Source organism: Phyllobates terribilis, unplaced genomic scaffold, assembly GCF_046119375.1.
Source record: "Phyllobates terribilis strain yellow unplaced genomic scaffold, ASM4611937v1 Scaffold_7__3_contigs__length_470593459, whole genome shotgun sequence".
NCBI lineage: Eukaryota > Metazoa > Chordata > Amphibia > Anura > Dendrobatidae > Phyllobates > Phyllobates terribilis.
Window position 1 is genome coordinate 362,579,955 of NW_027362767.1, and position 24,718 is coordinate 362,604,672.

Below are 24,718 nucleotides of genomic sequence, written 5' to 3' on the forward strand. Positions count from 1 at the left end.
TTTGTCACCTGTAATTAATAAATATATATTTTTTTCACTTTATTTGATGTCTGGGACTTTATGGTCGGTTTCCTTTCCCCTCCTTTTTATTGTCTATTTATTCCGACTGTCCGCTTGGTTTACACTGGTCCGTAATCCTGTTTGATGAAATATTACTAATATATACTATTAATGTATGAAAACCCCTTTATCTATATCACCTCCAGGAATCTACTCTCTTGGGTATCCTTGTATTGTGTTATTATTTACACAGGATTATGCACGGCCAAGAACAATGATCTTTCATGCTGCACAAAAGATCATTTCACTCTCTGAACGGGAAGATTGAGCAACAAGTGTTTTTAACCGCGTTCGGTCACGATTTGCAGTACATGCCCCTCTAATTGCATAGCTCAGAGACTGACTAGAGCTGTAATAAAGTACTTAGAGAGTTTTTCCAGCCGTATTTAATTGTCTAATTAATGTAGAATTATTCAGGTATTAATATATTGTGAAACTGGAGCAATAGAGTCTGTAATTATATGTGGGGACTTGCCTACTGACATGACCGCAGTTCACACTCTGTAGTTTTGTACAGCATCCTGGCTCTGCGGCAGAGCAGCAGCCTATTTAATGCAAGGCACTTGTCATATTGTAGGGTTGTAACTAACACGCAGAATATGTGTAGGAGGAAATCAGCTAAACTTGTAGGAGGGAATAGAGCCGTCAATGGGTGGATACTATGTAGAAAATGCCAGGAAGTCAGTTTTCTGGGAACATGAAAGTTTTCCGAAACTTCTCAACTACTCACAGAATGTGTGTTAGACTATGACGGAGCAGCTGCTTCTCAGCTTCACGTGTTATAGGAACAGGTCATAAAAATGAGAAAAAAATGCTGCTTTACTGCTCTGTTCTGCTTACTGCTTCCACCGAATGTGGTTTTACAGTCCGCAGCATCTGAAATGAGTGAGTACCATTTAGCTTCACTTGAAATCTTTATTTCCATTTTTGTTACCAGGTGATTTTTCTTCTTAAAAAAGGTTCAGTATGTGAAGGTTTAGATAACAGAGCTGTAACTACTTCTATCCAAAACATATGAATTACCACATGTGCAAAAGAAACAGCTGAAAAATGCCGGCGTGTGTATATATATATATATATATATATATATATATGTATATATATATATATATATATGAATGTATATATAAATGTGTGTATATATACATATATGTGTGTATATAATATATATATAGATAGATATGTGTGTGTATACAAGTGTAGGTGTATATATGTGACACCCCAGGGGTCTGGTTGCCACAGTGATAGAGATATTACGTCTGAGAGCAGGTGGGAGGTCCTTTGGTCAGGGATCCTGTGCATGCCACACCTCCTGCCCAGTCTTGGGAGGGGAAGGACTTCCCCTATATAAACCTGGGGCTGAGGCAGGGTAGAGAGTTCTGAGAGGAGAGGACGGGGAGCGGAGCTGCTCTATGGGCTCTGCTCCACAGGCAGGCCCTGTCCTGGGGCCTGAGCCTGGAGTCAAGGAGAGTAGAGACAAGAAACAGTCACAGGAAGAAACAGCAGAAGGTCAGTGGGAGCAATACTACTACAAGTCAGGGGCTGGCAGCTGCAGAGCTCGCCCTGACTGAGAAGCTTTCTTACCGGACGCGGCGTCCGGGGCTGTGGGGACTAACTCTTACCCAGCAGCAGAAGCCGACCGGCAGGGGATTTCAGGTCCTCAGGCCCAGAAACCCGAAGGCACGGTCACACGCGTGGGACCAGCGCCGCCATCGTGGAGCGGAAGCCATTAGAAGGCCCCGAGTCACCGGCCATACGGGTGAGCACCACACGGTACACTCAGGGACGTGGGCTACTTATATCCGATTCTAGCAAGGTAGCCAGAAGAGTACAGTCAGTTTGGGAGGCCTACAACTCCACCTGGCCAGGGGAGATCCCATCTGCTCAAGGACTGACCAGGCCCCGTTCACTAGCAAGTACTCCGGGAGGGTCTATCGTTGTTACCAGTAAAGACCCTGAATTACACCGCACCGTCTCTGAGTGGTTCCTGCTACCCCCATCATCCACATCTGCTGCCCTGAGGCCATACCCCTCCCGTTGGGGGTTATACCATCTACGCTGCACCATCCATCCACCGGCCTCAGCGGACTGTCCTGCAGCGGCAGCTCCATAGCTGCATTCAACGGGTGGCGTAGTCGTCCTGCATCTACCGCTGTTACATCGCCGCTCAGTTTGACTCCCTGGACACGGACCGGGTCACCGCCACGAGACTACAACCCTCAAGAGATCCGGCTCCGGGTAAGCTCCCGCGTGCGCAACGCAGCGCGACACAGGCCCAGTGGCGCGTCAACTTTGGCGTAGTCGGCAGGATTTCGTGCCCGCAACCACCGGGTACTGCGTGCCTGAAAAAGAGACTTTTCAAACTTACCAGTGGTGAAGATTCCCGCCATCTGTGAAGATTCCCGCCATCCGTGGAGTTTTCCCGCCATCCGGCGCCATCTTCTGCCTTCTTCCCGCCATCCGAGGAGTTTTCCCGCCATCCGGCGCCATCTTGGAGACGCCGCGCGGGAAGAAGAGGGGCGTGGACTCCGAAAGCGCGCGAGAACTGAAGCCCCGCCTCACGTCCGGACGTTGCGTAAGGTCCTGGAAGGAGCCCAGCAGACGCCGACGTCACAGGAGCGCGACGCCAGGTCCTCTACCCCGACGATTGACTGCGGAGCCGCGGCCTACGGAAGAGGATCTCCGGAAGGTAGGCCACGGTCCACTAGGGGGGAGGAGGACACCGGGAACGGACAGCAAGATGGCGGACCGGCAGCAGACTAAGCTGCCCAGCATCGGCAGTGCCCCAGTCGTCGCCGGCCCCAACCAGCGCCGGGAGAAGACGCGTGACGCAGGAGCGGTCGCGGGAGCAGGTAAGAGGAGTCTCCCTGTCCCGGAGGCTGCCAGCGTCAGCCTGCTCCCGGGCCCCCTGGTGGAGCCGCCGATTCCGGGCGCTGCAGACACCGACCTGCTCCAGCCCCCGCAACAAGCCCTGCGGCCAAGCCCTCCAGCCCTGGGCACTACCACCACCAGCCCGCGCCCAGGCCCAAAGTTGCACCCTCTGACCCCGGGCGTCATCAACGGCGACCCTCTCCACGCCTGGTCGCAAGGCCTGAACTCCCCAGGTGCAAAAGGACTGTACGCCCTCCACATTAACCAAGGAGGAGCTGCAGTACTACCAATACGAGGAAAGCCAAGAGGACCCGGACGGGTCTGAAGCCTACACACAAGAAGGAGCAGGAGGATGCCGTTACTGAAGTACGGTAAAGTGGAACTGTACATAGTTACCCGTAGGGGTACTTGTGTTGCTAATTAAAATATGGTCCCCGTTGGGACAAGTGTGAACTGTTCCCGTGTGTCCCCTATCCTTAACCAGGCTGAGGACTGTGAGCAGCCATCCCATCTCCCCACAGGCTGAGGACTGTGAGCAGCCAATCCTTATCCCCACTGGCCGAGGACTGAGAGCGGCCATATCTTGTAAATATTATGTGTTTCCAGTTATTTATAGGAGTCCTTGGTGGATTTACCGGGAATCCTTTGTACAGTTAGTGGAGCGTAACCCAGGATGGACTAAAAGACTGTTAAGGACTCGGGGTAGGACAGACCCCTACCTGGTTACGTCTCCCTGTTTTGGTGAAATGGACACCTTGCTTTCTTCAAAGACTGCACCCGGTTACGGACACGCCGTGACCAGCTTTATGCGTTTCCTTATTGTAATGTTATTGTTTATACTTTGTTATGTTACAAAAATATGTTTAGTCCCGGAGTACTAAATTTCACTAGGGGGGAATGTGACACCCCAGGGGTCTGGTTGCCACAGTGATAGAGATATTACGTCTGAGAGCAGGTGGGAGGTCCTTTGGTCAGGGATCCTGTGCATGCCACACCTCCTGCCCAGTCTTGGGAGGGGAAGGACTTCCCCTATATAAACCTGGGGCTGAGGCAGGGTAGAGAGTTCTGAGAGGAGAGGACGGGGAGCGGAGCTGCTCTATGGGCTCTGCTCCACAGGCAGGCCCTGTCCTGGGGCCTGAGCCTGGAGTCAAGGAGAGTAGAGACAAGAAACAGTCACAGGAAGAAACAGCAGAAGCTCAGTGGGAGCAATACTACTACAAGTCAGGGGCTGGCAGCTGCAGAGCTCGCCCTGACTGAGAAGCTTTCTTACCGGACGCGGCGTCCGGGGCTGTGGGGACTAACTCTTACCCAGCAGCAGAAGCCGACCGGCAGGGGATTTCAGGTCCTCAGGCCCAGAAACCCGAAGGCACGGTCACACGCGTGGGACCAGCGCCGCCATCGTGGAGCGGAAGCCATTAGAAGGCCCCGAGTCACCGGCCATACGGGTGAGCACCACACGGTACACTCAGGGACGTGGGCTACTTATATCCGCTTCTAGCAAGGTAGCCAGAAGAGTACAGTCAGTTTGGGAGGCCTACAACTCCACCTGGCCAGGGGAGATCCCATCTGCTCAAGGACTGACCAGGCCCCGTTCACTAGCAAGTACTCCGGGAGGGTCTATCGTTGTTACCAGTAAAGACCCTGAATTACACCGCACCGTCTCTGAGTGGTTCCTGCTACCCCCATCATCCACATCTGCTGCCCTGAGGCCATACCCCTCCCGTTGGGGGTTATACCATCTACGCTGCACCATCCATCCACCGGCCTCAGCGGACTGTCCTGCAGCGGCAGCTCCATAGCTGCATTCAACGGGTGGCGTAGTCGTCCTGCATCTACCGCTGTTACATCGCCGCTCAGTTTGACTCCCTGGGCACGGACCGGGTCACCGCCACGAGACTACAACCCTCAAGAGATCCGGCTCCGGGTAAGCTCCCGCGTGCGCAACGCAGCGCGACACAGGCCCAGGGGCGCGTCATATATATGTGTGTGTGTTTGTGAGTATATACAGTGGTATGAAACAGTGTTTGCTCCCGTCCTGATTTCTTATTCTTTTGCATGTTTGTCACACTTAAATGTTTCAGATCACAAAATAAATTTAAATATTAGACAAAGATAACACAAGTAAACACAACATGTAGTTTTTAAATGAAGGTCTTTATTATTAAGGGAAAAAGAAATCCAAACCTACAGGGCCCTGTGTGAAAAAGTGATTGCCCCTACCACCCTTAAAACATAAATTAACTATAGTTTATCACATCTTTGGGAAGCTGAGATCAATATCCCTAGCCACACACAGGCCTGATTACTGCCACACCTGTTTTCAATCAAGAAATCACTTAAATAGGATCTGCCTGACAAAGTGAAATAGGTCAAAAGATCCTCAAAAGCTAAACTTCATGCTGAAATCCAAAGAAATTCAGAAAAAAAAATGAGTAATTGAGATCTATCAGTCTGAAAAAAAGCTATAAAGCCATTTCTATAGTTTTTGGACTCCAGCTAACCACAGTAAGAGCCATTACAAACAAATGGCAAAAACATGGAACAATGGTGAACCTTCCCAGGAATGGCCGGCCCACCAAAATTATTCCAAGAGCGCAGCAACAACTCATCCAAGAGGTCACAAAAAACCCCACAACAACATCCAAAGAACTGCAGGCCTCACTTGCCTCAGTTAAGGCCAGTGTTCATGACTCCACCATAAGAAAGAGACTGGGCAAAAATGGTATGCATGGCAGACTTCTAAGACTAAAACCACTGCTGAGCAAAAAGAACATGAAGGCTCGTCTCATTTTTTCCAGAAAACATCTTGATGATGGCCAATACTTTTGGGAGAACACTCCGTGGACTGACAAGACAAAAGTTGAACTTTTTGGAAGGTGTATGTCCCATTACATCTGGCGTAGAAGTAACATAGCATTTCAGAAAAGGAACATCATACCAACAGTATAATATGGTGGTGGTAGTGTGATGGTCTGGGGCTGTTTTGCTGCTTCAGTATCTGGAAGACTTGCTGTGGTAAATGGAACAATGAATTCTGCAGTCTACCAAAAAATCTTGAAGAAATATGTCCGGCCATCTGTTTGTGACCTCAAGCTGAAGTGCACTTGGGTTATGTAGCAGGACAATGATCCAAAACACATCAGCAAGTCCACCTCTGAATGGCTTAAGAGAAACAAAATTAAGATTTTGGAGTGGCCTAGTCAAAGTCCTGACCTTAATCCAATTGAGAAGCTGTGGCATGACCTTAAAAAGGCGTTTTGTGCTCGGAAACTCTCCAATGTGGCTGAATTACAACAATTTTACTTAGATGAGTGGCCAAAATTCCTCTAGAGCATTGTAAAAGACTTATTGCCAGTTATCACAAACGCTTGATTACAGTTGTTGATGCTAAGCGTGGCCCAACCAGTTATTGGGTTTAGGGGGAAACACTTTTTCACACAGGGCCCTGTAGGTTTGGATTTCTTTTTCTCTTAATAATAAAGACCTTCATTTAAAAACTGCATTTTGTGTTTACTTGTGTTATCTTTGTCTAATATTTACATTTATTTTGTGATCTGAAACATTTAAGTGTGACAAACATGCAAAAGAATAAGAAGGCAGGAAGGGGGCAAACACTTTCACACACCACTGTATATGTGTATATAATAAAATAGATACGTGTATGTGTGGGTGTTTATATAGATATATATAGATATATATCTCAATATCAGCAGTTCTGTGTAAAAATCTGGCAATGGTTAACTCAGTCCCTCTCCTTGCAGCCCTAAACAGTGTAAAAAAGCCTATCCATTATTATGATATGCAAAAGACTTTTAGAAAGTAAACCTTTTAGCTCTGCACCAATAAATTTTGTAAAATGATTGCTTGTACCTGATTAAAGGGTACTTAATTGTTCGAATTATTTTGACATATTTTTCTGCGCTTTTCCTGTGCTGCTGACTCCTATCTATCTCTCACTAGCGCTCACTTCTGCAAACAGCGGTCAGGCCGTGCTTGAGTATACATAAAATGGAGTATAAGAGCTCAATAGTAAGTGTATTGGGCAGCACTTTAGCGTTGCTTGAAGAAATAAGTGCTAGTGAGATGTCTTTGGAGCGATCTGCAGCAAAATTAAGGGAGGATAACATATAAAAATGGAAATGATAGGTACACTTTACAGGACGGTGGCTCAGTGGTTAGCACTGTTTCTTTGCAACCTTCAGCTCCTTTGTTCAATTCCCACCAAGGACACCATCTGCAGGGATTTGTATGTTTGTGGGTTTCCTCCGGGTTCTACAGTTTCCTCCCACAATCAAAAGACATACTGATAGGGAATCTAGATTTTGAGCCCCAATGGGGACAGTAATTTACAGACTATGTCTGTAAAGCGCTGCAGAATATGATGGCGCTATATAAGCAAAGCATAATAAATGCATGGAGAGATCATTTAAACAGACATAAAATGCAGCAAAGATAGTGAGAAGAGAGAATAGATTTGTTTGCATTTCAGTTTACAATCCATAAGAAAGTAGTGTTGGGGTATGTTTCCAAAAACAAGTGCAGATTTATTTGCTGAAACACTGCAGAGTTATCACACACTTTACTCATTGCATTGCAAAAATGTTAAATCTGCAATGTAATGCAGGGTTAATTAAAGGTGTTGTCCGGTGAAAACACGTTATCACCTATCCATAGAATAGGCGTTAACTAGCTGATCAGTTGGTGTCTGCCGGATCAGCAGGACGGGGGAATTTTTTATATCCCTATTACACAATGGTGCAACAGGTCAGACGACTGAACGCCACTCCATTCTCTATGGGGCTGCTGTAAAAAGCTGAGTGCGGAGCCTCGGCAGCCCTATAGGGAATTAATGGAGTACAGGTCAATCATGCACCCGGTAGCTCCATTCTAACGGGGATAAAAGTACCTTGTCCTGCTGATGAGTGCGGGAATCAGTAGTCGAATCCCACCGATCATCCCTATGGATATGGGATAACTTTATTTTCACAGGACAACCCCTTTAATCCTGAGCATTTTCTCTACAAAGCATGAATGAGATTTAGTGAAATATTCACAATACTGCTATTGTAATATGCAGCAGATTATCAGCCCCATGGAAAAAAAACCCTTAAAGGAATGAGAGAGACAAGGTTCACATCACTTATTATTTACTATATTTACTTATGCATTTTTCATTGACTTTTTGAATTGATATCATGCAGCCTTTACTAAACAGAATGATTGATACAATTTTTACTTTCATGTGTAAGTTCTATTCTAAAAAAATGTGTAGGATTAGATAAATATCTAATAATATAATAATATGTTTTTTGTAGCCCTGGAATAGTTAAATTACCACTCCGGTATTTTTTTATTTTTTTATTTCAGTGCTTTAGTGGTGACACTAACGTAAGTCAATAAATATATATTTTAAGATGGCTGGGGTCCACTTCCATTGGTCCTCAGTAAAAGGGGCAACTGTTTTCTGTACACAGCAGCTTCCTGACCCCTAGCTATGTAGAAAACCACAGTGAACTCAATTTGCATGAATGGGACCAGTGCTGACCACCACTATATATATCTATAGTATCTATAGTTAGGGGGCACAGGGAAAATCAGCAAACTTGTCACAATTTTCCAAATGTGGGGGTACCAGAGCTCAGAGCCCCACTGATTATAATGTGCTCACTCGCACTGTGCAGGACACTCAATGCAGTTTTCTGTGAAGTTTCAATACATCTTTGTTTCCTCTACTTAATTCTGTACATAATCGGAACCACTTCTCTGCCAGGATCTTTAGTCTTATTTTTACATAAACGGTGAGTGCAGCTTTACATCATTTCGTCTCTATTTGATAAATAAGGATATGTTCCTTTGTCCGTGGGGAGATTCTCACTATTGTTAGCTAATTTTGTGTAGTTTAAAACAATCAAGACAAACATAACACTAACAAAAGGCTTGATACAGAGACGTAGCTAAGGGTTCAGCTCAGGGAAAAGCGAAACATCTGAGTGGGCCCCTAACCGGTAACCATGATTATAACTATGGTGGCGCACTAATATTACCGCCATATCGTTACATATAGTGGTAAGTACCAGTCCTGCAGAACATATAAGAGATTGCAGTACAGTTATATATAGTGATTTACAGGTGACACTATTTCTTATGGAATCGTTCACTTTTCCCGCCTTTTCTATCTGGCCCAGACCAACATGACAACTTCTTCCAGCCATGACTCAGCTGCAGAGATTACAACTAAGACTCATTTGACTTTTCACATTTCCAGCCCCGTCCCCATCTATTCCCAACCTACACAAACTCCTCATCCTGCTGATACCCTAATACTGAGCCGCTGCTAACTTGTGTGTCCCTATTACTGCACCTGCTATTTGGCACAATAACAGCACTCTTCTTATTGCTCAACATAATGATGCCCACCACTGTGCCCCTTAAATAGTAATAATGCCTCTTTTGTGGCATCTAGATAGTAAAATTGCCCCCTAGAAAATATTAATGCCCTGTACAGATGCCCTAGAAAAGAGCATCCACATTTTGCCCTGTGACAGCCACAATACTCAGAGTGCCCTTATAACAATAATGCTTCTTAAGTGCCCACTTATCATTTAATAATGTACACTGAATCCACCAATGTACAGCTCCTCTATATTTAGTATGGTGAGCGGACAGCTCCCTTATATAACGTATCATGTCCCCTCAGCTCCTCTACAGTCATGGCCAAAAGTATTGAGAACGAGACAAATAGTAATTTTTCCAAAGTTTACTGCTTCATTTTTTGTAATGGCAATTTGCATATACTCCTGAATGTCAGAGTGATCAGCTTAACAGCAATTACTGTACTTGCAAAGTCAATATTTGCCCAGAAAATGAACTTTAACCCCCAAAACACATTTCAACATCATTGCAGTCCTGCCTTAAAAGGAGCAGCTAACATCGTTTTAGTGATTGATCCATTAACACAGGTGTGGGTGTTGATGAGAACAGCGCTGGCGATCAATCAGTCATGATTACGTAAGAATGACATCACTGGACACTTTAAAAGGAGGCTGGTTCTTGGTATCATTGTTTCTCTTCAGTTAACCATGGTTATCTCTAAAGAAACACGTGCAGCCATCATTGCACTGCACAAAAATGGCCTAACAGGGAAGAGTATGGCAGCTACAAAGATTGCACCTCAGTCAACAATCTATCGCATCATCAAGAACTTCAAGGAGAGAGCTTTCATTGTTGTCAAAAAGGCTCCAGGGCGCCCAAGAAAGACCAGCAAGCGCCAGGACCGTATCTTAAAACTGTTTCAGCTGCGGGATCGGACTACCAGCAGTGCCGAGCTTGCTCAGGAATGGCAGCAGGCTGGTGTGAGTGCTTCTGCACGCACTGTGAGGCGGAGACTCTTTGAGCAAGGGCTGGTTTCAAGGAGGGCAGCAAAGAAGCCACTTCTCTCCAGAAAAAACATCAGGGGCCGACTGATATTCTGCAAAAGGTACAGGGAGTGGACTGCTGAGGACTGGGGCAAAGTCATTTTCTCTGATGAATCCCCTTTTCGATTGTTTGGGACATCTGGAAAACAGCTTATTCGGAGAAGAAGAGGTGAGCGCTACCACCAGTCTTGTCTCATGCCAACTGTAAAGCATCCTGAAACCATTCATGTGTGGGGTTGCTTCTCAGCCAAGGGAATCGGCTCACTCACAGTCTTGCCTAAAAACACAGCCATGAATAAAGAATGGTACCAGAATGTCCTCCAAGAGCAACTTCTCCCAACCGTCCAAGAGCAGTTTGGCGCCCAACAATGCCTTTTCCAGCATGATGGAGCACCTTGCCATAAAGCAAAGGTGATAACTAAATGGCTCATGGAACAAAACATAGAGATTTTGGGTCCATGGCCTGGAAACTCCCCAGATCTTAATCCCATTGAGAACTTGTGGTCAATCATCAAGAGACGGGTGGACAAACAAAAACCAACAAATTCTGGCAAAATGCAAGCATTGATTATGCAAGAATGGTCTGCTATCAGTCAGGATTTGGTCCAAAAGTTGATTGAGAGCATGCCAGGGAGAATTACAGAGGTCTTGAAGAAGAAGGGGCAACACTGCAAATATTGACTTGCTGCATTAACTCATTCTAACTGTCAATATAACCTATTAGTACTCATAATATGATTGCAATTATATTTCTGCATGTGATATAAACATCAGACAAACACTAATAAAAACCAGAGGCCAGCAGATCATGTGAAAATATAATTTTGGTGTCATTCTCAAAACTTTTGGCCATGACTGTATATACAGTCTGATGGGCCCACAGCTCCTCTATATACAATTAATTTGATACCCCCACAACTCCTCTTTACATAGTATGATGTCTCCACTGTTCCCCCAAAACACATTATAATGACCCATACAGAAGCCCTCACACTGTATAATGGCCCCCATTGTAGAACCCACACTGTATCGTGACCCCACACTGTATAATGGCCTCAACAGTAGTCCCACATTAGCCCTCAAACTAATATAATGGCCCCTGCATTAGCTCCCACCAATCCCACAGATGTCTCTACAATGTATGAGGGCCCCCACAGTAGTCCCCACACTGTATGATTAGCCCCACACTACTGTGTAATAGTCCCAACATTAGTCCCCAAACTGTATAATGGCCCCCAGATTATCCCCCAAACTGTATAATGCCTCCCCACATTAGCCACCACACTGTATAATGGCTCTCACATTAGCCCCCAAACTGTAAAATGGCCATCACATTTTTCCACACTGTATAATGTTCCCAACATTAGCTTTCACGCTGTATTATGGCCCCTTCATTAGCCTCCAAACTCTATAATGGCACCTACATTAGTCCCTAAATTGTATAGGCCCAAGAATTAGCTCCTACACTGTATAATGGGCCCCACATTAGCCCCCAAACTGTATAATGGTCACTGCATTAGCCCCCAATCAGTATAATGGCCCCACATTAGCTTCTACACTGTATAATGGCTCATGCATTAGCTACTACACTGTATCATGGGCCCCATATGAGCCCTCAAATGGTATAATGGGCCCCACATTAGCTCCTAAACTGTATATTGGGCCCTACATTACCCCCCAAACTGTATAATGACCACTGCATTAGCCCCCAAACTGTATAATGGCCACTGCATTAGACCCCAAACTGTATAATGGGCCCCACATTTTATAAGGGCCTCGACAGTAGTCCCTATAACATATGAGGGCCTCCACTGTTTCAGGATCCCCCATTAATTATGATGCCCCCACAAGTTTGAATCAAAATAAAAAACATCCAATACTCACCTAATCCAGGATCCTCATGACTCCACTGGCGAGGCCTGGGCAGACCAACGCTTGGATTCTCTCTGACGTCCTGCGCGTGTGTCGGAACCTCAGCCGTTCTACAGACCCCAGGCTTAAAGCGACCTGTGGTCAACAGAACAGAGAGCTGTAGTGCAGAGAGATTGTGTTTCCCTGCGTTACCGCAGAGCTTAACTGTATCGGCAAGCTGCGCACGCCGATATAATTAACAATAGCGCAGCTCCAGATGGGCCCCTCTAAGTCCGAGGCACTCTGCCCCCCCCGGAAGCTACGCTAATGGCTTCACATCTTGTTTAAGGTTAACATACATTAGAATATGTGCCGTTTCTTTAAAGGGTACCTATCATTTGTGATTTCTTTGTCACTTTCTCTTATGATGCAGATTGGTGGGGTCCTGAGACACCTACTAATCAGGTAAAAGAGTGCACACAAGAGCTTACTTCTGCTCACAGCAGAGCTCAGCTCCTCTGGAGGAGCACGCACACAAAGCGGTGAACGGACCCATAGCCTTACTATCACACGCCTAAACCGCTCTGTCCGGTGATGCTGCTGGCAAAAGTAAGCATTTATGAGCACCCTTTTGCATGATCATGGGGTTTACCTGAACTCCCACCAATCTGCAGCATATTTATTTAGTAAAGAAGTTAAATGATAGCCCTCCCATGAAGACTTTTTTTCATTAAATCTATGTATATTTGCATGTAATGTAGTGTCAGCTTATTAATATATTTACCTGCCATCGCATTCTCCAGGATAGAAAGCCATTCTTCTCCTCTTCTTAGTGACGTTACCATTCTTCAGACTCGCCAGGTCACGCTGTGCGACCCAGAAATGGCTTTTACAATGTAAACCTATGAAGCATCAGAACAAGGCACCATAGGCTTATATTAAAAGAGAAACTTTGGGTTAAATCATATAGAGCACAGTCTAACCTGGAGAGTCTGAAGTGCGGTGACATCACTGAGAAGAGGAGACGAACTGCGCTGGATCCCGGAGAAGTCGGCAGTAGTTGAGTATATTAATATACTTACACTACACTTCTTGCACAAATATACAGAATAAGGCCGGAGACACACTAGCGTATCACATCCGATGCAAGAGCATCGGATTCGGTATGCTAATGACACTTGGCTCCTGCTCTGTTGCAAGCTTGAGCCGAGTGTCAGTGATCTGTGCTCCCATTCTCTCACATGAGAGGATCGCAGCACAGGTGTGGAGGAGACTAAGAAATTCATTTCTCCATCCGCTATGTTGCCGGCATCGGCAGGAATTGCACTGCACTCGGGCGATATCCGAGTGCAGTGCAATGTTTCACACGCACCCAAAGACTTATAGGGGGTGCATGTGATCCGATTTGCGGATACAATCGTAGCATGCTGCGATTTTTTTCGCATGCCAAATCGGCATGAGAAAATAATCGCAGATGTGAGCTGCACAGTGGGGTAACATTGGGATAAGTGTAATCTGATTTTTTATCGGATTACACTCATCCGAGTGCATTGCAAGTGGGAGCTAGCCCTTAATGAAAAAAAATTCCATGGGAGTGCTTCTTTAAGAGACAAGCGAGGACTTGCTCAAGGTCCATTTGGAAAGGCCATTGAAATAATTGCTGGTCTGATGTTCTTACATTGACTTATTTAAAGGGGTGTCCACTACTTGGACAACAGCTTCTCAATCACTTTGTTTCCTGCAAGTAAAATAATAACACTTACAGTGCCTTCAAGTAGTATTCAACCCCCTGTAGATTTAGCTGGTTTGATAAGATGCAAATAAGTTAGAGCCTTCAAACTGCAAACGAGAGTAGGTTTTATGAACAGAAGCATAAATCTTACAAACCAAAAAGTTATGTTGCTCAGTTGAATTTTATTAAATTTTAAACATAAAAGTGTGGGTCAATTATTATACAACCCCTATGTTTAATATTTTGTGGAATAACCCTTGTTTGCAATTACAGCTAATAATCGTCTTTTATAAGACCTGATCAGGCCGGCACAGGTCTGTGGAGTTATCTTGGCCCACTCCTCCATGCAGATCTTCTCCAAGTTATCTAGGTTCTTTGGGTGTCTCATGTGGACTTTATTCTTGAGCTCCTTCCACAAGTTTTCAATTGGGTTAAGGTCAGGAGACTGACTAGGCCACTCCAACACCTTGACTTTTTCCCTCTTGAACCAGGCCTTGGTTTTCTTGGCTGTGTGCTTTGGGTCGTTGTCTTGTTGGAAGATGAAATTACGACCCATCTTAAGATCCTAGATGGAGGAGCGGAGGTTCTTGGCCAAAATCTCCAGGTAGACCGTGCTATCCATCTTCCCATGGATGCGGACCAGATGGCCAGGCCCCTTGGCAGAGAACCAGCCCCACAGCATGATGCTGCCACCACCATGCTTGACTGTAGGGATGGTATTCTTGGGGTCGTATTGTCACGGGTGTGTCGCCACGAAGATCGTCACGATTACACAGCCTGACTTCTCGCAGCTGACTTTTTGGTGCTTTGTGTTTTTCGGCAGTGAGGGAGTTAATTCTCTCTCTCTCTGTGCTAGACGAGGTCCAGCCTCGCCCAGCTGCAATCAATGCTGCTGTAGTGAGACTCCTTCAAATGCCTGCTGGTCTGTTAGGGAAGTGTCGGTGAAAGCATTTCATGCAGACTAACAGAGCGGATCGTGGTATTTGGAGTTTCAGAGATAAGTGTATTTGGAGTGTTTTTTCCCTTCCTCGCTTTATCATTTATCTCCTTTCCCGTTGGTGTTCCCTCTGTTGTAGTTGTGTAGTTTTTGTATGCAAGGTGGTTTTGGTTTTTCCCTTGTACTGTCTCGTTCGTCTAAGTACTGTGTGTGGGCATATTATTACTTGTCCCCTTTTGTTATGATCGGGGTCCTTCTCAGGACTAGATTACTTAGGTGCAGGGATCCTCAGGAGGTAGGGGTTACGCTGGCGGCCTGGACCTCTGTACCTTTAACAGTACCTCCAGGTTGAGGGATTAGTCAGGGCCCCAGCTTAGGGTCACCTTAGGCCCTCTACCTCCAGTATACAGAGACAGCGTGACATTTTCACCGACCACTTAGTTTTTCTCCAGCTACCATGGATCCAGTAGCCGGTCTAGCTCGGCAGTTGCAGAGTTTGTCCATGGAGCTGGCGGACGTTAGGTCCAAGGTTTTGTATCCTCAGGAGCAAGCCGGACCAGAACCTAAAGTAGCTCTCCCTGACAGGTTCACTGGGGGGCGGGACAAGTTTTTTGTTTTCCGGGAGGCATGCAACTTGTACTTTCGGCTGCGGCCTCGGTCATCGGGGAGTGAAGAACAAAGGGTGGGAATTGTCATCTCGCTCCTACAAGGGGACCCACAATCTTGGGCGTTCTCTCTTCCCCCGGGCTCCCCGGCTCTCCAGTCAGTGGATAGGTTTTTCGCTGCTCTGGGACTCGTATATGATGACCCAGATCGGATCTCCCTTGCTGAGTCTAAGTTACGTAGGATCCAGCAGGGAGATCGTCCGGCGGAGGAATTCTGTTCGGAGTTCCGTAGGTGGGCCACGGACACCCAGTGGAATGACCCGGCTCTTAGGAGCCAGTTTTGTCAAGGTTTATCCGACAAATTACAGGATGTGTTGGCACAGTATGACTCTCCCGCGTCACTGGAAGCCGCTATGGCCCCTGCTATTCGCGTTGACAGACGGCTTCGGGAGAGGTGCGGGATAACTCTACCCCCTGTGATGACTCCACCTCCTACAAGGTCCCCTCATATGGTGGTTCCCCTGGTCAGTCCAGAGGAGCCTATGCAATTAGGAGGGACATCATTTCGGGGGAGGGGACCGGTGGTGCGCCATAAGACAGGAAGGTGTTTCTTCTGCGGGAGAAAGGGACATTTTATTGGGGGGTGTCCATCCCGTCCCTTGCAGAGTGAAGAGTCGTCGGAAAACTGTTGATCCCAGGTTGTGTGGTGGACGGCAATCTGGGAGTAGGTATTTCGTCCCTAGGTTCGTCTCAGTTTCTCGTACCGGCGGAGGTGGTGGTGGGTACGAGAACTGAGAGGATATCTGTTCTTCTGGATAGTGGGGCCAGGGCTAATCTGGTTGATGCTCGGTTTGCCCGGGTTCAAGGTATGCGATTGAGTGAGTTGGCTAAACCCATCCCCATATTCTCGATCGATGCCAGGCCTCTCGGTCAGGGAAGTTTTTTGCAAGCTGTGCATGACGTAAAACTTCAAGTGGGGGCGATACATAAAGAACTGTTGTCTTGCTACGTGTTGGAGGGTCTTCCCACTCCTATAGTGTTGGGCCTTCCTTGGTTAACTAAGCATAACCCGGTTATTAATTGGCAAACCAGAGAGATAAGCCAATGGAGTAAATTCTGTAATAAAAACTGCATGAACACGGTCATCGGTGCGGTTACTCCTTGGGTCTTACCTCCATTTCTGGCGGACTTTGAGGATGTATTCTCGGAGAAAGGGTGTCAGGAACTACCTCCTCATCGCGAGTATGACTGTTCTGTAAAACTGCTCCCTGAGGCCAAGTTACCTAAAGCTAGGTTGTATAACCTTTCTGGTCCTGAGAGGCAGGCCATGAAGGATTATATTTCAGAAAGTCTGGCTAAGGGGCATATTAGACCTTCATCTTCACCGGTGGCTGCAGGGTTCTTCTTTGTTAAGAAGAAAGATGGAGGCCTACGCCCTTGCCTGGATTTCCGGGAACTTAATCGGATTACGGTCCGAGATCCGTATCCGCTCCCACTTATTCCCGATCTCTTTAATCAGATCGTGGGCGCCAAATGGTTCTCTAAGTTGGATCTCAGGGGGGCGTACAATCTGATTAGGATGAAGGAGGGGGATGAGTGGAAGACGGCGTTTAACACTCCGGAGGGGCATTATGAGAACCTTGTCATGCCATTCGGTCTGACTAATGCCCCGGCGGTGTTCCAACACTTTGTTAATGACATTTTTCGCCGCCTGGTGGGACAGTTTGTTGTCATATATCTGGATGATATCTTAATTTACTCGCCGGATCTGGTGTCTCATCAGGAGCACGTTAGGCAGGTGTTACAGATCTTGCGGGATAATAAACTGTATGCCAAATGGGAAAAGTGTGTGTTCGCCGTACAGGAACTCCAGTTTTTAGGCTTCCTGGTTTCAGCGTCCGGTTTTCGTATGGACCCTGGGAAAGTGCGGGCAGTTCTTGAGTGGGATCGGCCAGAGAATCTTAAGGCACTACAACGTTTCCTGGGGTTTGCTAATTATTACCGGAAGTTCATTCGTAATTTCTCGTCCATGGTTAAGCCTCTCACAGACATGACTAAAAAGGGGACGGATTTTTCTAGGTGGTCTGACAAGGCTTGTCAAGCATTCTCCTCCTTGAAAAAATGTTTTGCCTCGGCACCCATACTCATTCAACCGGATGTGTCACAGCCATTCATTGTAGAGGTAGACGCTTCCGAGGTAGGGGTGGGAGCAGTATTGTCACAAGGTTCGTCCCCTGGTAAGTGGCATCCGTGCGCCTTTTTCTCTAAAAAAATTGTCGTCCGCTGAGAGGAATTACGATGTCGGCAATAGGGAACTCTTGGCCTTTAAGTTAGCTTTTGAGGAGTGGCGCCATTTTTTGGAGGGGGCAGTCCATCCGGTCACCGTCATCACCGATCACAAGAACCTGCTATATCTGGAGTCCGCAAAACGTCTGAATCCCAGACAAGCTAGGTGGTCATTGTTTTTTACCATGTTTAATTTTGTCGTTACATATCGTCCTGGGTCAAAAAATGTAAAGGCGGATGCCTTATCTCGTAGTTTCCCTGGGGCCGGGAATACGGACGACCCGATTCCTATCCTTCAGGAGGGGGTGGTGGTTTCGGCAGTATGCTCTGAGCTGGAGGAGGAGGTATTGGAGGCTCAGGGGGACGCCCCTGTTGGACCTCCGGGGAGACTGTTTGTTCCAGATCAGTTGCGACAAAAGGTGATCGAGGCACACCATAACTCAGTTTTTGCAGGACACCCGGGGAGTAGAGCAACTGTGGATCTCCTCTCGCGTCGGTTTTGGTGGCCTAACTTACATAAGGAGGTGGTAACTTTTGTCGCGTCCTGTGGGGTTTGTGCGCGCTCTAAGACCTCACATACCCGTCCGTCTGGGGCCCTCTTACCTTTGAAGATCCCGGAGCGTCCTTGGACTCATCGGTCTATGGACTTTATTACGGACCTCCCTCCGTCTTCGGGTAAAACGGTCATACTCGTTGTAGTGGACAGGTTCAGCAAGATGGCACATTTTATCGCTCTTCCGGCTCTCCCTAATGCTAAAACTCTTGCGCAGGTGTTCATTGGGGAGATTGTGAGGCTTCACGGGGTACCCTCCGAGGTGGTGTCTGATCGGGGGTCTCAGTTTGTGTCCAAGTTCTGGAAGGCGTTTTGTGCACGGCGGGGTATGCATTTGTCGTTCTCATCGGCTTTTCATCCTCAGACCAATGGTCAGACGGAACGTATGAACCAGAGCTTGGAGACATATCTCCGGTGTTTTGTGTCAGAGAACCAGGAGGACTGGGCTTCTTTCTTACCTCTGGCAGAGTTTGCTCTTAATAATAGGCGGAGCGAGTCCACTGGTAAGTCCCCGTTTTTTGGGGCATATGGTTTTCACCCCCAGTTTTGTACTTTCAGTAGGGGGGGCTCTTCGGGGGTTCCTGAGGAGGAACGATTTTCCTCATCACTCGCTTCAGTATGGAGAGGGGTGCTGAAGAATCTGAATACTATGGGGAACCGATACAAACGTATGGCTGATAGGTCCGGACCAGACACTCTCCTCCTAAGTGTGAACGATCGGGTATGGTTGTCTACCAGGAATATAAAACTTAAGGTTCCCTCCTGGAAACTGGGTCCCAGGTTCATCGGGCCGTACAGAATCAGTTCTATTATTAATCCGGTGGCATTCCGTCTTGACCTCCCCCCTACGTTTAAAATTCACAACGTGTTCCACAGATCGTTGCTTAAGAGGTATGTGGCGCCGGTGGTACCGTCACCTTTACCTCCCCCTCCAGTGGTGGTCAAGGGTAACTTGGAGTTCCAGGTATCGAGGGTCATCGATTCACGCTTTAATCGCCGGTCCCTTCAGTACCTGGTTCATTGGAAAGGGTATGGTCCTGAGGAGAGGATGTGGGTTCCTGCGTCGGATATTAACGCAGACCGATTAGTTCAGGCCTTCCACACGACTCACCCGGATAAACCTGGCCCTGAGGGTCCGGAGGCCCCTTGTAGAAGGGGGGGTACTGTCACGGGTGTGTCGCCACGAAGATCGTCACGATTACACAGCCTGACTTCTCGCAGCTGACTTTTTGGTGCTTTGTGTTTTTCGGCAGTGAGGGAGTTAATTCTCTCTCTCTCTGTGCTAGACGAGGTCCAGCCTCGCCCAGCTGCAATCAATGCTGCTGTAGTGAGACTCCTTCAAATGCCTGCTGGTCTGTTAGGGAAGTGTCGGTGAAAGCATTTCATGCAGACTAACAGAGCGGATCGTGGTATTTGGAGTTTCAGAGATAAGTGTATTCGGAGAGTTTTTTCCCTTCCTCGCTTTATCATTTATCTCCTTTCCCGTTGGTGTTCCCTCTGTTGTAGTTGTGTAGTTTTTGTATGCAAGGTGGTTTTGGTTTTTCCCTTGTACTGTCTCGTTCGTCTAAGTACTGTGTGTGGGCATATTATTACTTGTCCCCTTTTGTTGTGATCGAGGTCCTTCTCAGGACTAGATTACTTAGGTGCAGGGATCCTCAGGAGGTAGGGGTTACGCTGGCGGCCTGGACCTCTGTACCTTTAACAGTACCTCCAGGTTGAGGGATTAGTCAGGGCCCCAGCTTAGGGTCAGCTTAGGCCCCCTACCTCCAGTATACAGAGACAGCGTGACACGTATGCAGTGCCATCCAGTCTCCAAACGTCACGTGTGTGGTTGGCACCAAAGATCTCGATCTTGGTCTCATCAGACCATAGAACCTTGAACCAGTCTGTCTCAGAGTCCTCCAAGTGATCATGAGCAAACTGTAGACGAGCCTTGACATGACGCTTTGAAAGTAAAGGTACCATACAGGCTCGTCTGGAACGGAGACCATTGCGGTGGAGTACGTTACTTATGGTATTGACTGAAACCAATGTCCCCACTGCCATGAGATCTTCCCGGAGCTCCTTCCTTGTTAGCCTTGACTCTTCGGACAAGCCTGGCCTCGGCACGGGAGGACACTTTCAAAGGCTGTCCAGGCCGTGGAAGGTTAACAGTAGTTCCATAAGCCTTCCACTTACGGATGATGCTCCCAACAGTGGAGACAGGTAGGCCCAACTCCTTGGAAAGGGTTTTGTACCCCTTGCCAGCCTTGTGACCCTCCACGATCTTGTCTCTGATGGCCTTGGAATGCTCCTTTGTCTTTCCCATGTTGACCATGTCTGAGTGCTGTTCACAAGTTTGGGGAGGGTCTTAAATAGTCAGAAAAGGCTGGCAAAAGAGATCTTTAATCCACACATGTGAAGCTCATTATTCTTGGTGCCTGAACTACTTCTTAATACTTTAGGGGGACCAAACAGAATTCTTGTGGTTTGAGGGGTTGAATAATAAATGACACTCTGAATTAACTTTTAACGTTTAAAAAAAAAAAAAAAAAAAAAATTTGCTGCAGTGCATTTCCCACTTCCAGGCTGATCTACAGTACAAATGTCACAATGCCAAGTTAATTCCGCATGTGTCAACCAGCTAAATCTGCAGGGGGTTGAATACTACTTGTAGGCACTGTATATTCACATCCAGTGCAGGCACCGTTCCATTGATGTCAGCATTGGCTCTCTTGGGACTTGCGTGACATTGGCAACAGGGATCACTTGACATAATCAGAAGCTCTTTACTCTCCCCTCCTTTAGACAAATCAGAGATCCATAGGAAGTATCAATAGTAAAAGAGCAGCTACATAATGTCATGTGAGCCCTGGGCTAGCCGATGCCGATGTGGCGCCCAAGGGTTCGGTCGCCACAGAGGTACTGCACCTCACCCCGAGGTGTGGTGTCTCCCTTTCTCTCAGGTAAGGAGGGTGTGCTGCACCGAACTCCAACACCTGCATCCAACACTACACTACCCCAGGCCAGCAGGAGGGGCAAGACGCAATGTAGTTTTCTGCTGAGCCCTGACCCTGGCTGGGGTGGGGGGGGGACCCAAAGTTAGGGGGAACCAGTAGTGGGTGTGGGTGGAGGAAGAAGTTCATGGGAGCACTCGTACAGTAAAGGTATAAAATAGGGAAGCCATCTTAGGGTGGAAGTGTAGTCTAGTAGTTGGTGAACAGCTTGGGAGCAGAGTCACTCTAGGAGCTCTGCTCCATTTCAGGGGCCCAGGACTGAGGCCCAGGAGGGGAGCAGGGAGTAGGCTCCGATCTACTGAAGGGATCCTAGGGGGTACGGCGAGTGCAGGCGGCACCCGTACACCCCGAACCTGCCAGGTGTCAGGAGGATCTAGGCCGCAAGAAGGGGACCGGCCCCTGGCCCAGTAGTGCAGCTTCAAGCCTCGGCTGGAAAAACCGGAGGCTTCTGACTTCTATAGCAAAAGCCAAACTCTCACTTCAATCCAAAGTAAGGTCGAGCAGGTCTGAGCAACTCCGACGGACAGGGGGGACCTCGCAGCACCCGAATAGGATCCACAGTGAGAAGCGCAGGGCAGGAGGGAGTAAAGACCCAGCGTGAAGTTGGTCTAGGAAGGTACATTTGAAAGTGGGGTTCTGCCAGGTACACCTGAGCTGCCTGCGGAAGGACCGAACCCCTGGCCGGTGAACGCAGTGCGACGCGGGAGACTTCCACCAGTACTGTACACCTGAGGAGCTTGAACAGAACTGTGAGTAAACTCGGATGACTGCACTGAGCTGCCTCCGCTCCTTCATTTCGCTGGTACCTTTCCCTCCCTGCACTACAACGCCCAGCGCACCTACTCCATTTCTCTACACTGCCCTGAGGCCTGCTCCACCTGTGGGGAGCTGTCCCATCATTTGCTGCCCTAACATCTGCCTCAGAGGACTGTTGCAGCGCTGGTGATTCTCACCAGACACCACAGGTGGCGTCACGAATAATTCCAAAAACCCCAAATAATAGAAGTTTCCCCATTTCACTGACCGCCCTGGGTCACGGACCGGGCCAGCCACCGTGATATCCCTATACCGGCTGCTGAGTACCCCACGGCCCTGGGGGCGCGTCACCGACACCGCTGGAAAGGCGCCAGCATTGGAGGTGAGTATAAGTGTTATTATTTTACTTGGGGAAAACAATGATTGAGAGGGGGTTGTCCGATTAGTGGACAACCCCTTCAACTTTAAGACAGCTACAATGGTCATATTGCACATCTACCTCAATGCTCATTCTATTTGCAGCAAATATAAATTGTGTATGTTCGCCCTCATTGCACTTTGCGTAGACACACACAAAATGTTTGTTGTATTTGTGACAGCAGCCAATGGTGGTTTTCCATCTTATGGCTCCACTTTGAATGGTGACGAGGGAAAAATGCTGCTCTAAGTGTCATGTCCAGTGTGAAGCATGGTCTAGTAGTTCATGGCGTTCTCTATAAGCCCTGTGTACCTATATGAAAACACTGAAGCGTGGGGGTGATTAGCCAGAATGGAAAGTGTTGTAATCGGTGCCGAATTCTGGCTGAGTATATGGTTGGTTTGTTGCATGTGGTCTACAGATTTCTCCTACTGTTGAATGAGCAGGACAGTGTTGCATGGTTTTGTAGGTTACATTTGCTGGAATGGCATAGTGAAACAGCCATTGTCTTATCTGCTAAAGAAAGTTAGAGAAAACTCTAAATATTTCGGTTTAAATTAATCGCTCCAAGCTTTAAGATTCTTGCATTTCTGACAACAAATGATAGATTTGCCCACGTCGGGCACTAGAGAAGAGCAGATCTGACAAAATTCAAACACCAAATTGTGCAGATATTCCCTGGAAATTTGATTTGCATTAAAGTTATTCTTCGTGTTATTATGCTTCATCGCATTCCTAAAAGTTTGACCTAAATTAGATTTTCATACAAATCGATTCACTCATCTGTCAGCGTAATATCTGCTTAAAATTTAAATTTATTTTAACAAATCATTCCCCATAATCCCTAGTTTTCAAATTTTTAGACAATTTCACATTTTTCTAATTCTTCCTTTTTCATCAACAAAATCAATTTTTTTCCACCTCAGTTCTAAAAGAAGAATTTGCCATTCATTCTGCATACTGTTGTGATCAATGTGTAATTCCAATGGAATTTCTCAATTCTACTAATGATTCTTTCAAAACCGAATAGCTATATATATATATATATATATATATATATATATATATATATATATATTATACTGACATGCTTGCTTGACCACAATAACCCCTACCCATAAATTCCTTTTCTAATCATCCCACAATAGTAAATCTCAATTGCATATTTGATCTGCATATGTTTAATCTGAATGAAAACAGATTATGAGAAAATGAACAGTACACAACTTTTTTTTTCATCCTCGTTTGTGCCCTAAAATGAACTCATTCTGCCTTAAAAAAAAAAGCTCTGTTGGTGGAAAAATAAGAAAGTAATAGCTCTTAAGATGTAGAGATGCAAACACTAATTTTATTTGATATAAAAAATTGTTTTTAGTGTGCAAACGTAGCAAAATAGAGAAATGATATAAATCTGGTAACACTGTAACCTACTGAAGCTGAGGATCTAAAGATCAAGCGAAGCTCAGTGGAATGTTCTTTCCTTGTTGACAAATTAACGTTCAGATTGTACAATTGGCTCAAAGCATTGATTGACAGTATAAGTGTCTTTCAGGAACAATCTATCCTGATTTTTCCTTTATTGTCTTCTGTGTCTGCCAAATCCTTTCCCTTTTGGAAACTGTACTTTTTTTTTTTAATTAAGAATCCCTTTTATACTTAATCGCTTACCTTCCAGCTACTCATGATCGCTCTTTGTCTCATTATCATCTTATTTAATCTCTACAAGATTTTGTCATGGAATGTTTTTATATTTGTTGTTAAATTATTGGGAAACCAAGAATAATTATTATTTTTTTGTCCAAGTGAATGTCTGTACTTTCATTACAAAAAATTACAGCCTTAGTCCAGCCCAGGAACATCTCTAAAAGGAGAGGCACAGCCCACTTGTTTATTTGCACTCTGCCTCTTTTTTACTCCAAAAAAATCGTGCCAAATTCTGCACTGTTTGTAACTATGTACATTGCCTGAGATGACTAATAATAATGAGTATAAGAAAAAGTAGGATGAGGCATGTTGAATTTCATTGCCTAATTAGCTTGCTCCCACAGAACATAAGCTACCTCGAGAGGCGTCTGCCAGTGCCCACTGCTCTTCCATTTAAGAATTGCATATGCTTGGCTGATCTGAGCGTACATTTCTTTTTGGCTGACACTGATCTGAGGTGGATGGACACCCTTAGTTCCGCCTTACGCTAAGCCAATAAATACACAGCCAGACAAATGCCTCATGTTTTACCCA

The 24,718-nt window shown here is 46.5% G+C and overlaps 1 protein-coding gene across 3 annotated transcripts in view; it reads left to right on the top strand.

Moving 5' to 3' along the window:
* The first annotated feature begins 680 nt into the window (after positions 1-680).
* The window catches only part of LOC141153222 (interleukin-13 receptor subunit alpha-1-like), a 154,443-nt gene continuing 130,405 nt past the window's right edge, over positions 681-24,718 (top strand). For 2 of the 3 annotated variants that reach the window (XM_073637923.1, XM_073637924.1), the window contains exon 1: positions 682-945. In XM_073637923.1, coding sequence (XP_073494024.1) covers positions 861-945 — 85 coding nt within the window. In that variant the 5' untranslated portion in view covers positions 682-860. Of the gene's footprint in view, positions 946-24,718 lie in introns of all 3 variants that reach the window. The other variant, XM_073637922.1, reaches the window with a different exon arrangement.